The sequence below is a fragment of the Pagrus pagrus genome (assembly GCF_965226575.1).
Source record: "Pagrus pagrus genome assembly, chromosome: 13".
NCBI classification, from domain to species: domain Eukaryota; kingdom Metazoa; phylum Chordata; class Actinopteri; order Spariformes; family Sparidae; genus Pagrus; species Pagrus pagrus.
In genome coordinates this window covers 18,043,252-18,056,755 of record NC_140197.1, presented here as the reverse complement: position 1 = coordinate 18,056,755, position 13,504 = coordinate 18,043,252, and the positions used below count along the sequence as shown (strand labels likewise).

The 13,504-nt window shown below is 40.9% G+C and overlaps 1 protein-coding gene across 4 annotated transcripts in view; it reads left to right on the top strand.

Annotated features, from left to right (window-relative positions):
• The first annotated feature begins 2,962 nt into the window (after positions 1-2,962).
• arhgap17b (Rho GTPase activating protein 17b) overlaps positions 2,963-13,504 on the top strand; it is a 24,051-nt gene continuing 13,509 nt past the window's right edge. For all 4 annotated transcript variants that reach the window (XM_084371135.1, XM_084371132.1, XM_084371133.1 and 1 more), the window contains exons 1-2: positions 2,963-3,327; positions 10,272-10,311. In XM_084371135.1, coding sequence (XP_084227261.1) covers positions 3,275-3,327; positions 10,272-10,311 — 93 coding nt within the window. In that variant the 5' untranslated portion in view covers positions 2,963-3,274. The remainder of the gene's footprint in view (positions 3,328-10,271; positions 10,312-13,504) is intronic.

Below are 13,504 nucleotides of genomic sequence, written 5' to 3'. Positions count from 1 at the left end.
TCATTCTGAGGCAGATTTCACTGACTCTTTAATTATTTCCCACAAGACGATCACACATTAAATGAAAAAAAAGAGCACATACAGTACATGGTGAGGCAGACATCTTTATGTGGAAGATAGTAGGAAAGAACACTTTGAATCTTTTGCTGTTCTTATAAGATACAGTACTTTGTTTATCGGATGTATGATAACTAAGATAAGTGAAGAAGTGCTTATGATGGTCAACCAAGGATCATTTTGCACAGTGGTTGAGTGAAGAAGTTGAGATTAATCAGTAAGTGTAAATATCAAAGCAATGGTTGATGAGCTGCGGCCTGAGAATGAGATTTTAGGGCAACTTCAAAATGTTACGGAGACAAGCAGCGAATTAAATAGTCACGTTGAATTATCAGAGCTTTTGGTTACTTCACATACACAGCATGTGGTGGTTGATAAACTATACAGCTGTGCAAGTTGCTCCATGACCAAGGAGCACGGTAGGAAAATTGAGTTTCACTACATGTGTCAAAACCCAGAGCAGATCAAAGGGGCATTATGTAGTTTTGGAGAAGAAATTCAGGCTCAGAAATATTTTCCATAACTGAATAAACAAGCTGTTCTCAGAGGAAAATAAGGTCCCCAGAACACTGTTTGAAGCTAGAAAGGTGGCAGGGTCCGCCACATATAAACAAAGTAAAACAGCATGTGACTGTGTTGTCGTTTAAGGTCAGTTTGTTTAATCAGTTTATTCTGTCATGACAACAAAGAGAGTTTGTTTATTTTGTTTGTTTACGCATAGAAAATCACTCAATGAAGATCTTTCTTTTCTGATTAAAATTTCTTTCCCAAAACTACATTATGCAATTTTAATTTAAAAAGCAACCTCCTGGAGAGCTCAGACAGGGAAGGGTACAGTTGGAAATTGGAAATTTACTCAGTATTACTTCATAAAGATATTGCAAAGATCTCCTGAAATGTGGTTGTCTTCATGTGAGTGTGACTGTGTTTTGAATGGCTGCTACCTTGGCTAGGTCTCTCGTAAAAGAGATCTTGATCTCTTCGATGTGTAGGGTGACACAGTGTGAAAATATGTGACAAAAACTGTAGGATTTGGTCAAAGGCGTTTGGTTTCAACACTTGCATTTAGTGACAAGACTTTGAAGCAGCTCTGCAAAGGCAGAAGTGTTTGATAGGAGCAGATACCAGGGAAAACACGGACAAAATAAGTCTAATTTTATCACCACAGAAGAGAGTGTATGCCCTTTCAAAGCTGTTCGAAGCAAATCACAGGTGTGAAACTGTGCCACTAGTTGTTCTTTAACGTCAACACACCAGGACCTTGAGAAAAGTTTCAGTTCTCCACTGTGATGAACAGAAACCTCATGTTTTTCCTCCATTTATTGGCCTCATTTAGTCCCCATGGCAAACAAGGTTCATAGGTCTCACCACTGCGCTCTGATAGGAAGGCAATCTATACATTATTGACCCTCATTATATACTAGACTTCACTAGGTTGATAAGGCAGAGGTGTGACTTGTCTGAGAAAGGTGTGGAGGATTGTTTTCAACTATGAGCCTAAACATCATGAAGGTCGACTGATGACATTCACTATTAATGTAAAACAGGACACCTGATTTGAGCTCTGTGGTACAATTTCACCTCCATTGTACAAATGTCTGAAGTGGACATGTCAAAAATTAAATCAAATAATCAATCAATTAAAGGCGCAGTATCTAGGAATTAGTCACCTGTCATATGCATATTCCTAAAAAATGGGAGGTAGCATATCACCACAGTTGAACTGCTGCTAACTGCAGCTCTGAGCTCTGGCCACCAGGGGAGTGTTGTTGGTGTTTACACCGCTGGGAATAGTCAAGTCAAACTTATACTGTCACATTCTGTTGATAATTTAAGTCACGTTTTAAATGTTTTTAACTAAAATCTTACATATAGCGACTTAAAACTATCAATCAATCAAACTTTATTCATATGGCACCTTTCTAACAAATCAAAGTGATCAATAAAAATTTAAAAAAACTATTTAGAGACTAATGCACACCAAGACAGCAATAAATTATAGATCATAACAATATTTAAAGAGAAAAAATAAAATACTACACTTAAAACTGATTAAAAATGTTGATAAAAATAGAATATATATAGTAATGATGATGACAAAGAGTAAAATGTTGATAAAACAGAATAAATCATTATGATTAAAAAACAAATGAATCCATTAGAACAAGTAAAAAGGCTAAAACCATAACATTATAAGACTACTACACACACTTTTGGTGTATTTTATTCTGAAAATAAAATCCTTATAGAGTTATTTATGTATACATTTAGATTTTCAGAGCAGCCATAAGGTGGCAGCAGATCACTGTGAACACCACAGTGCTGCTCCGGTGTTTAATGACTGGGGCAGTTTAATGTCCTGAGCTGAACACGTTACCTGAAGTGGGCAGGGCTGACCCTGGATCAGTGGAGGAACTTTAATTAAATGACTTCATGTCAGTTTTTGCAGCTGTTGGTTGACTTTCATTGGCTCTGGGTGGCTTTAAAACTCCCTTTTTGAAAAAGTCTCAAAAATCTTATCAGCATGGGTGCTAATTTTAGTTGTGTCATGTTTCTCAAATTTGTGTCATTAATTCATCAGTTATCTTGACTTATGCAATCCTTTTCTCTTCATTGTTTTGTCTTTGTCATACAAATCCCCCACATGTGAAACCACTAAAGCTGTTTTTGATAATAACAATAATCTAAATGTAACATAATCTCGTCTACCTACTATAAAAAACAACTTTCTAAAGCCCTCTGAAACAAACGTGTGTGTGACTTTGCTGTGACCATGACAGACCAATAGCTGAGTCAATGCTTTTTCTTTCTTTCTTTTTTTTTTTTTTTTTTTTTCTTGCTAAGGTATCACATGTCACCGCTGGGCCGTGCAGCTACAGTAGGGAAGTTAAGGCACTTCCTTCTTCCTACCACACTGGCTGCACTCGACCCAGCCACAGTTAATAGGAAGTGTGATATTCGAGGCGATGGGGATCCGGAGGCTCGTTGGAAACTGTCTCATCTGACTTGTTTCTCTCTCTCTCGTCTTTGTGCCTGATGACTTTGAGCAGGAGCACCGCCGAGCTGTAGTGTGTTCAAGCTTGTTTCTGTCACAATGGCTGCGACGTAACGCAACTTTCTTTTTTTTTTTTTTTTTTTTTCTGGTGGATGAACGAAGTGAGGGTGCCGATAAGTTTTTACTGACTGGTGGAGACTCGAGAGGAGGAAGGAGAGCAACATGAAGAAACAGTTTAACCGCATGAAGCAGCTCGCCAACCAGACTGTGGGAAGGTGGGTGTTTATTTTACCAACATGCTGATGCGAGTTGGTGTCATGTTGTGATATTGTGGCAGAGAGGAGGACAACACCGCTCCTGCTGCTGCTGCCTGTCTGTCAGGGTTGTCATCTGTAGGGCTGGGCACCTTTTTGGGTTAGAAATACCTGAAGTTTGAAGTCAGGAGTTAGTTTATGTAAAAACAAAGACACTAAACCTGCCTAATATCACATGCAACTTGGTTTTCATTGAGTTTTAGAACAATGCGAAGAGTTTCAATGGTTAAATAACTCTTCCAGATTTAAGTTTGAGGCTTTTCCTCCTCAAAAATCACTTTATTATTGTCCACAGGCGTAGGAGGTGGGGTTTGTGTGGGTGGGGGGAAGCTGGGGTCCTCCCCAAGGAAGTTTTATGACATCACACTCTTCATTTCCTGCATTCTGGTTGATTTCATGCACCAGTTTGTCCATTTCATAGTGGAAGTGTCTTTATTAACGTAAAGGAAATGCCAACATTCAGGCGCCAGGTGACAATTCAAAATATAAATGAATATAGTAACAATAATGATAATACCTTTATGTATACAGCACCTTTTAAAAGCAGAGGTGCAGAGTGTTTTACATGCAGCACATCAACGAAGAATCAGAAAATCACAAAAAAGCAAGTTATTGTGGTGGAAGTCGCACATATGAATATAAACAGCAGAAGGTGTAAAACAGGGAATACAGTAAGTAAGATTTGGATTAATAAAACAAAGAAAAACATCTAAATAGGGGTTGAAAGCAACTAAAAATATAATGAAGTACGGCTCCAGTAAGAGGTTTGTCAAAATAAAAGTCCTCTCCCTTCTCTGTGGGGCACCTGTCCTCTTCTTTCCCCCCGGATCTACGCCCATGAAATCCTTCTACCATCTATGTGTGGACTTATGATGTGTCTGTGGTAGTAATACAGTAAGTCAATGCCCTTGTGAGGTTCATGGCTGCCATAAATATATTCACTACGATAAAGCTGTGTTTTATCTATTAACTGATTAACTGTTAATGCCAATCGCAGGTTCTGCGAGCACAAGACGATCTCGTCACATGTCTTGTTTTGTCTGACAGACAGTCAAAAACCCAAATATATTCATTTAAAAATCACATTAAAGTGAGAAAAGTAGTAAATTCTCTCACTTTAGATGCTGGAACCAGCCCAATATTTGACATTTTTGCTTAATGGAGTAACTAAAATGATTAATTGATTATTAAAACTGTTGCCAAGTAATTCTCCGTCAGTTGACTATTTGATTAATTGACTCATTTTGGTGCTCTAATTAGAATAATTAAGCTTTATATTGCTCATTATGCCTGAAGGCAGGATCTCTGGGTACACACAATCCACTTTCACGTTAATAGTTTGACCTTTGTGCCTCGTCTTTACGGTATAAGATCATATTCTGGAGTTACTGCTACTTCTGCACACAAACACATATTTACTGATGGGTGGTAATGCTGTCACACACACACACACACACACACACACACACACACACACACACATAATATCTGTACCTCCTCCATCCCCTCAGGGGTTTCCAGCCTTGTTCTCTATCAGCAGCTCCCACTGAGATGATGTCTCCAGTTATTACTGCATTAATGGCGTCAGCAGATGATGTTTCTTCACGATGACTTTCCAACCAACAGCCTGTAGCCGCTGGATTCCTCACATACATTCCTTCTTATGTTGTGCAACAGCAGTCAAACTCCACTGAGCACAGTGACAACTCGAGAGGCAGTAGTGTTTAGAGGCACACACCCACTGTGGATTACTTTCTGCTGGATAGAGTTGAAGATAGTCCTCTGGTGCCATTTAAAGCACAGCACGATTAAAACAAAGTGGGAGTTATGATGTTATATAAATGAAGGGCTGAGAATAGCAGCGTCATGGTGAAAGGGAAGCCGATGCAGTCAGTGAGCACTTAAAGGTCAAAGCAGTGCGTTAATGTCAAGTTTTATCATTTTCTCAGATTTTTGTTTAATCTGAACATCAGTTTAGGGCTCATCCATCAATGGCAATAAATTTAATAGTTGACAACTGATCGATTAATTGTTCAAGCTTTAGGTTAAAAGAACAAGTGTTTGGTCTACAAAATGTGCAAAAATAGCCCCCAACATTCTTGTTTTTGTCTCACAAACTATCAAAACAGTTACAGAATCACACACCATCTAGAGCTGACTGCTGATACCGATATGAGGAATTGAAAAATCCAGATATCTATATATAGGTGGATGTACACACTGGATGTTTGTTTGTTTGTTTGTTTTTCAGATGTTGTCCTCAGACACTTGTGACAAAGATTTGTAACAATATTTTACAGCATAACGATAATCTTTATTATCTAAGATGACACCAGTGCACTGAAACAGTAAACTTCACTGGGAATGTATTAAAGGTGCATTATGTAAGAATCAGCTACCTGTAGGATTCAAACTGCCAACAAAGAGGGGCAGCGTATCACTGGAGCAACTGCTCACTGTCGCTAACTGCTCACTGTCGCTAACTGCTCACTGTCGCTAACTGCATTCTGTTCCATGACTGTAGTTACTGTTAGCTAATTAGCTAAGTTAGCAGTGCAGCTAGCTGGACTATCGGGGGAGAGTTGGTGTTTACAATGCTTGCGCAGGAGCTTTGGACTGAGGTTTTCAGGCACATGGCTAGCTGGCTAGCATGCTAACTTGGGTGGATATCTCCGTAACACAATACACAGACATTTTTGACGTCAGAGCTGTCATGTCTTCACTTTCTGCTGATAATTTTGGTTAATTGTAAAATGTTATAAACTGAAATTCTTAAATATGACACATTTTTAATTATATTATTGCAAACATCTTTATTTCTGCATTATAATCTCTGAGAAATAAATCTTTTGATATCAGTGCACACGCTGACACAGATATGTCTGTGATAGGCCACAGATATATCAGTCAGGCCCTAACACCGTCCTTCCCCACTAGTTTTATTTCCATAAACAACACCACTATGAGTAAAAATGTCCGCCAGCAACATTTAATTCCATGACTAAGACGCGACGATGACGACACGGCACAGACACCAACATGTGGTGCTGTTAATGAAAAGAGACGAGACTAAAATGTAGTTTTAAAAAAAAAAACTTTACCGAAATCTCTTTAATTGTATCGACAATGAAAAGGAAATGAAATATTATACACTGTTTTTTATTTCAGTGCAGCAGTTCCTTTTCTTGCGTTGTCCATGACGTGTCAGGACGACACCGAGCGTGAGCTCAGTCGTGACTCTGACGAATTTACGTCAAGTATTTTATCATGTCTGGCTGATTCCTTAAATTATCACCATCACACCAGTAGACCGGACACTTTCTGCACGGCTGCATTCTCAATCCCTCAGCCTGTGTCTTTCCAATAATAACAACATGATTTAGTGGTATTGGCTAGACTAGTTTGACTAAAGGACTAATAAACTGAAAGTTACGCTTTTCTTTGACTAAGATGAGACCAAATTGCTGAAACTTTTAGTCTGTTACTGTAAAACTTGACTGGACAAATAAACACAATGAGGTTCACTAAATATGATTAAAAACTAACAAGGCTATTTGACACAAGATGGAGACTTAATAAAAAAAAACAGCTGACATTATTAACACTAAAAGCCGATTTAGATGTTCCTGATCATTAACTGTAAAGTGATTGCCACCGTCGCACCGTGATGACTGTTTATCTCACAAAGCTGTGACTATGTCTCCCTCATGTTTGTGATGATGTGGTTCTCTGTTTGGCACAGGAAGGGCCAGGCAGGCACGGAGGGTTTTTGTGGAGTAAGCATTTCTACGCTTGTTGTCGGGGACACAGTGAAGGGCTGCGGACATCACGCAGTCACAGAGGGGTTGTGTTTTTTCTTTTTTATAAAAGAGGAAGCCGGTTTCACTTGCATGTGATTAATAGGGAGGAACCAGTTGTGATTTACATACAGTTTGCTGCAGTGTTTATGAGTCTTTTGCATACCTGTGGGGAGATACGCTCACAAAGAGTCATTTTTAAACAACTTTGATTTTGGAGGCTTAGTGATCAAAAGTCCCTTTACACAACACACTCAGTCACTGGTTTGCTCTTTCTCCCTTTCTGTGTTGTTTTGCTCCAAGTTTTCCTTCAGAGTCTGGGCTCCAGCATCGTGAGCCTATTCTTAGAACAATAGCTGCTGTCCAGAGTCAAGCTGCACTCCATTCAAATCAATGCTAATTCAATATTGATAGGAATCTAAAGATCGCGCGCGTAGCTTTCTCCCTCTGAGGCGAGCCAGTGAAGCCCTAATGTGTAATGTGATCATGTGGATCAGTGTGGAGGTATTCTAGCTGCAGATCATATCTCATGCCATCCAATATATACAGTATGTCATAAATCTCAGCCAGTTTAAGTAACAAGCTGTGACTTTCTCATTTGAATTAACAACATTTTAGATGTATAGCTTCTCTTGGCTTGCAAAGATCATCTCTTGCTCGGACCATGATGCTGTGTATGCTTAAGAAATCAGCAAGAACGGCAGTTAATCGAGACAAAAAATTAAAGAAGCTGCAGTATGCAGAGGAGGGCTGAGTATCATTCGAAAATGTTTAGTAGAGAGCTTGAGCATGAATATCTGAACGCTACTTTTGTCAGTGTGTATCTTGAAGAAAGAAAACGTGTTGTTCTTCAAAACGAAAAGGAGCTCAGGGCTGAAGGCGCCTAAATCCTATGATTAACTACTGGTAACTATGGCCGTGGTTTAGGGTCGGCAACCAGCTAGTGAAGCGCCTGTTGTTTGGAAGCAACAATGGCGGCTCCTCAGAAGGTTAGCGTAGCTGCTGTTATAGCTTTACTTACCAGAACTGGAGAAAGAAGAGCAAAGAACAGCAGTGAAGATTCTTCTTGATGGAAAGATGTCTCTACTACTGTTGATCTGGTTGGTAAAGTTAGCCCGTGATAGACGCTGTTTCATAATCTTACTTTGGATTACTACTAGAATAGGTTTTCATGCTTTAATGCTCAAAAAACACATGAGTTGTCTCATCCTGTCCCCTGCTGCACCTCTGTACTCCCCCCACGCTCTGTTTTAGCCCCTGTCTCTTTAAGACCCCCTCCTGAATACCCAGTCTGCTGTGATTGGTCAGCTCACACACGCTTGAGTCAATATCACTCACCGTGTCCTCCGGTCTTAACTTCACTTCTAGTGTGATCATAGACATAAACTATGCAAATTGCTCACATGGTGATGTAGTGCGATGTCGAGAAGCCACAGAATTAAAGGTGGGACTACCGATGAGGCGTTTTAGGTGCAGTGTTTTCTGTGGGAGAGAGGAGCTTCCATTGGCGCAGACTTTGGGCTTTTTAACTTTCAAGGCCGTTTTACTTTACAAGAACCTTTTATTAAACACTGAAGGAAAAGAAAAAGCAAAACAGCATAATAGCTGTCCTTTAAATCTGGTGCTATCTGATTAAATAATAAGTGAAGAAGATATTTGACGCCTACTAGAGCTGCAACAGGCGGTTAGTTGTCATATTTTCATTAGTCTTTCAATTGTTTTCTCGTTTGATAATTTGGTCCATAGTATGTCAGAGTAAAGCATAAAATGCCCGTCAGAAGAGCCCCAAACTCAAGGTGATATCTTAAAAATGTCTTATTTTGTAGAACCAATAGCACAAAACCCAAAGATTTTCTATTTACTACCACAGAAGACCCAGAAAACCAGACAGCATTCACATTTGAGAAACTTAAACCTGTACATTGCTGCCATTTGGCCCATTAAAAACTTATATAATATATATAATATAGATTAAATAGTTGCAAATCATTGATTGCATAACGAAGAACATCTCGGCTTATCAATGATTTGCAGCCTCGTCATCTTTTAAATATCTAATCTTGGTTCGAGCTGGAGGCAGCAGAGTGCAGCCCGAGGTGTTTTCGATTAACGCTGAGGGTTATTCCAGGCATTAGTGAGGTAAAGGGTGTAACTTACAACAGCATTAGGTAATAACTCTTGCGTGGGTGAGGGTTAATTGATCCCTGTGAGATTTGAATCTATAGTGTGGGCCTGCTCTGGTGGAGGCAAGGTCTTCAGGGATTTGTGTGTGCAGACGTATTACGTGTGCGCGTTGGTGTATTTGTCAGATATCGAGACGGTAAGTGATGAGCTCGCTGGCTGCGTCTCGCCAGCTCAGCAAGATTTAAACCCGAGAAACAGAGAACAATGATTAGTCTTGGTGGAAATCTGCCATGAGGCCTTCTCTTGTTTCAGATGTTGGGGAGGTGATTTCCTAGATGTTTTGGAGTGATGTCATTGCCCTATTTTCCGCACACACTGCTACAATTCGCAGTTTGTTCAGTGTGTTTCTGGTCAACAATCCTCCACCACATAAATACACACACCTTGCTCCTGTTGCCACAACAAACACTGTGGAGATGACACCACAGGAAATGTTTGTTCGGGGAGAGTGGAGGAATCCGACAGGTCCATCGTGGAAAACGGCCACAAGGAACGAGTGGAGTAGAGCAATGTGGAGTATGTGTGTACAGATGGTACCCAGTAGTTCCTGTATTCTTCCTGATACCTTTCACATTGTTAACAGGCCTATCATGTGACTGCATCTTAACGTGCATTGAAGCAGATTCTGCTCTGTGTAACTTTGCTGCAGGCACCACTGCAGACAGGTCGGGCTGGATAGTCTAATGGTCTCGTTTGCTGTGTTTTAACAGCGAGTTTGGTCTTGTTTAGCTGAAATACAACAGAGTGCATCACAGTACGTCTGTTTGGTGCATTTTCCTTCTAAAATACAAAAGAGACATGTCAAAATATTCCATTTATTTAGACGCTGTGTCACCTCATACCCTCATATTACATTATGTTGTATTTCTCTGTTTGTTGTCAGTATCTGAGCTTTGCCTTCATGTTTGTGTTTTTCTTCAACAGGGCTGAGAAAACTGAGGTGCTGAGTGATGACCTCCTACAGGTGAATATGACATTGATCACTACACATATACATCAGATTTTAGTGGAGTGTAACTGTAAACTGGCATCACACCTGGAGTGTAAAGATGCACCATAACACAATATTTCACACTTGCATTGTTGAGTGACTCATGAACCTCATGAAGTAGCCCCCGGGTATGTTAAGTGGAGCTGGTGTGACCATTAAGTGTTGACATTTAGTTAGAGAATATTAATAGGCAGCTAGTTTCATAATTGATTCTTCGTCTTAGTCATTTTTCAGTTTCAATATGATGCTATGAGGCCTTTATTTGCCATGTGTGTGATGGTAAATTGGACGTATTTGGGTTTTGGACTGTTAAATTGCACAAAGTAGGTAGTTTGAATGCCTTTGTGACAGGCAAGTTAAAAAATTTTGGACGTAAGGTAGGCCAGATTTTCAATCAAGAAAGAGAAGATTATTCGATAAAGAAGCACTTTTTTTTATGTCTATTTGAAATTTGAACAAATATTTATAGAAATGATATTACACAAGTACAAAGAAGTGTGTGAACTGTTAATCCTTAGAGCACAGCCACAACACTTCTAGCAATCTGCTCTTGTTTTTAAGCCAAACCAGGAAATCATAGGAAAAAAAAGGATAGACTCAATTAAAGTAGAATAAAACATTTCCACCAGTGTAACGTCCACATCCTGCCCCCTTAATCACACGTGGTGCAGGGGCCTTTGGTCGTAGCCACGTCTCGCTCCTCACCTGCAGCAGACTCACTATCACAGTTTTTAAAAAAAAAATTTTTTACAGTTGATTGTAACTGTAATTCAGCGTCTGTCACCCATAAACGCTGCTCCTTCAGAAGTCGTTTTCTGGAAGAGTAAAATACGGAAGTTATCAAAGGACTCAAAGGCTCTGTTAAAGCTATCATGCCTTAGCAGCTTGTTGATGCCAAGTCTCTCTGCAACCGCTGGCATTGAAACATTATTACTGGGGGAGTCTTTCATTCAGTAATGCCTAGCCGGCTCGTGGGTATGGCAGGGAAAAAGGGCCTCATGGTTTTCCACTCGAGGCGAACGCTGGCAATGTTCTGTTATCTTGAAATCATACTGGATGTGCATCGAGTGTTTGTGTGTGTGTGTGTGTGTGTGTGTGTGTGTGTGTGTGTGTGTGTGTGTGTGTGTGTGTGTGTGTGTGTGTGTGTGTGTGTGTGTGTGTGTGTGTGTGTGTGTGTGTGTGTGTGGGGGATGGGAGCACTCACACTCTGGCTAGTGAAACTGTGAGATCACTGCTAAGAGAAGAGTGTGAAGAAGACTTAAAAAGACCAGGAGAAAGACACTTGTGTGAAAGGAAAGGTGAAGGCTAAACCCTCTGCAGTTTTATGACATGCAGCAGTGAACTATGGACTTCATGTGGTCTGCGCACACAGTAACGAACAACACAAACAGTCGGCGCCGGTGAAAAGGATTATTTCTTGTTGAAGAAGCAGAAATACATGAGGCAGTTGTTTTGCTTTAATCAAGACAATCATCGGCGGCTTGTGTTTCGCTTCGCTGATCGTGATAATAATACGGCACAAACTGACCCAGCCCTTCCAGAGAACGCTTTCTCTCGTCTTTGGTCCTCGTCCTGAACGACAGGAGCTTTTGTGCTGCGTTAGACATTCCTTTAGCGCCAGCCCTCAGCGAGGAATGTGATTGTCAGGCGGTCGGCGTGGTGGAAGTTGCTTCACGTCTTTCAGCTTAACAACAACTTGAGCTCCCAAATGTCAGAATCTGTGGTTTAGCAGTCAATCAGGACGCAGGAGGCTGCTCACAGCCAGTTTCCAGATATGCAACCTGATTACAGTCACCTCTATAAAATGTGCAGCTCACAGTTCACTGACTCACAAACCAGTGAATCAGTTTTTAACATTTTGATTTAATCAGGCTAGCTGGAAAGGTTTTCCCCTTCTTTCCAAACATGAGCAGAGAAAGAATAGTTTTTCCTTTCCCCCCTCCCCACACGTCCCCGCTCTCTGAACCGTCCAACCTGAAATTTGACACTATGATTTCCATGGTGTTGTAGTAGTCTTTTCTTTTTCCATTTTTCCCTTTGGTCCTTTGCATTGGCTGAGGCGCTCATCTTGTTTGGACACGTCTTGCCTCGGTGGGAAAGTGGAGGAGGCTCTCAGACCAGCCTGGCCTCATACGGAGCAGAGAGAGTCAGGCTAGAACTGGTCCCACATCTCGGTATTTGAATACAACCAGTGGTGGAGGGAGGACTGGAAATCTGTACTCAAGCACCAGTGTTGTCCGTATGTCACGGTTTTCATGGGCCTGTTTGTGATCGGAGAGCAGATGGATGGTTCAGATATTGATTTGAACAGCTATTTGAGTAGCTGTGATTAGTTACTTCGACCCCTGAGTACAGCTACAGTAATAACACACAATGGGCTGTTACTGTTGGGGACATTGGACCATACTTATTACCTGAGACTGTATCATAGGCAGGTGTGTGACCTTGTTGATGTTGCGGTTTTATAGGGGTTGAATGTGCTGGACTATGGCCACAGTAACTTCCTGGGACAGACAAGACAGACATATGCATTCTTTAAGTCAGATTTATAAAGCGTACGTTGTGTACGCACGATTCTGTTTTATAAATCTCAATTATTGTGGAAATGATCGCACACAAGCTTCCTTTTCTCACTCACAATTACCTAGAAATCAGTGGAGAAAGAAGGCCGGCTGTTTCCCCCTGTTTTGGGTAGTCATGCTAAGCTAGTTAGCTGCTGGCTGTAGCTTCATATTTTACACACAGACATGAGATTGTTAGCGATCTTCTCATCCGACTCTAGACTACACAGAGGAGAAGTTTTTTTCCCCCAAAATGTCAAACTATTTCCTGAAGCAAACATGACTATTGTTGCATTTGAATCATGTTTCTGCTCTGTCATCAGCTAGCCAGACAATTAGTCGGCCATCCTGCCAACAAGGTCAGCCGGTGAGCCAGAGCAGCTCCGAGCCAGAAAACAAAACTGCGTCCACCCGCCCTGTTCCTCTGTGACTCACTCAACGTTCCACATTTTCTGCTGTGGCAGGTCAGAGGTCGTCAGCTCGCTCTGTTTTCACTGCCGTCTGGAAAAAAAAAAAAAAAAGATGGCAGTGAGTGGCTTGTAAACCTTTGGACAGCTCCATAACTGGAGAGGCAGGCGGAAGGGCTCGTAGAGTGGAGCGTGTGC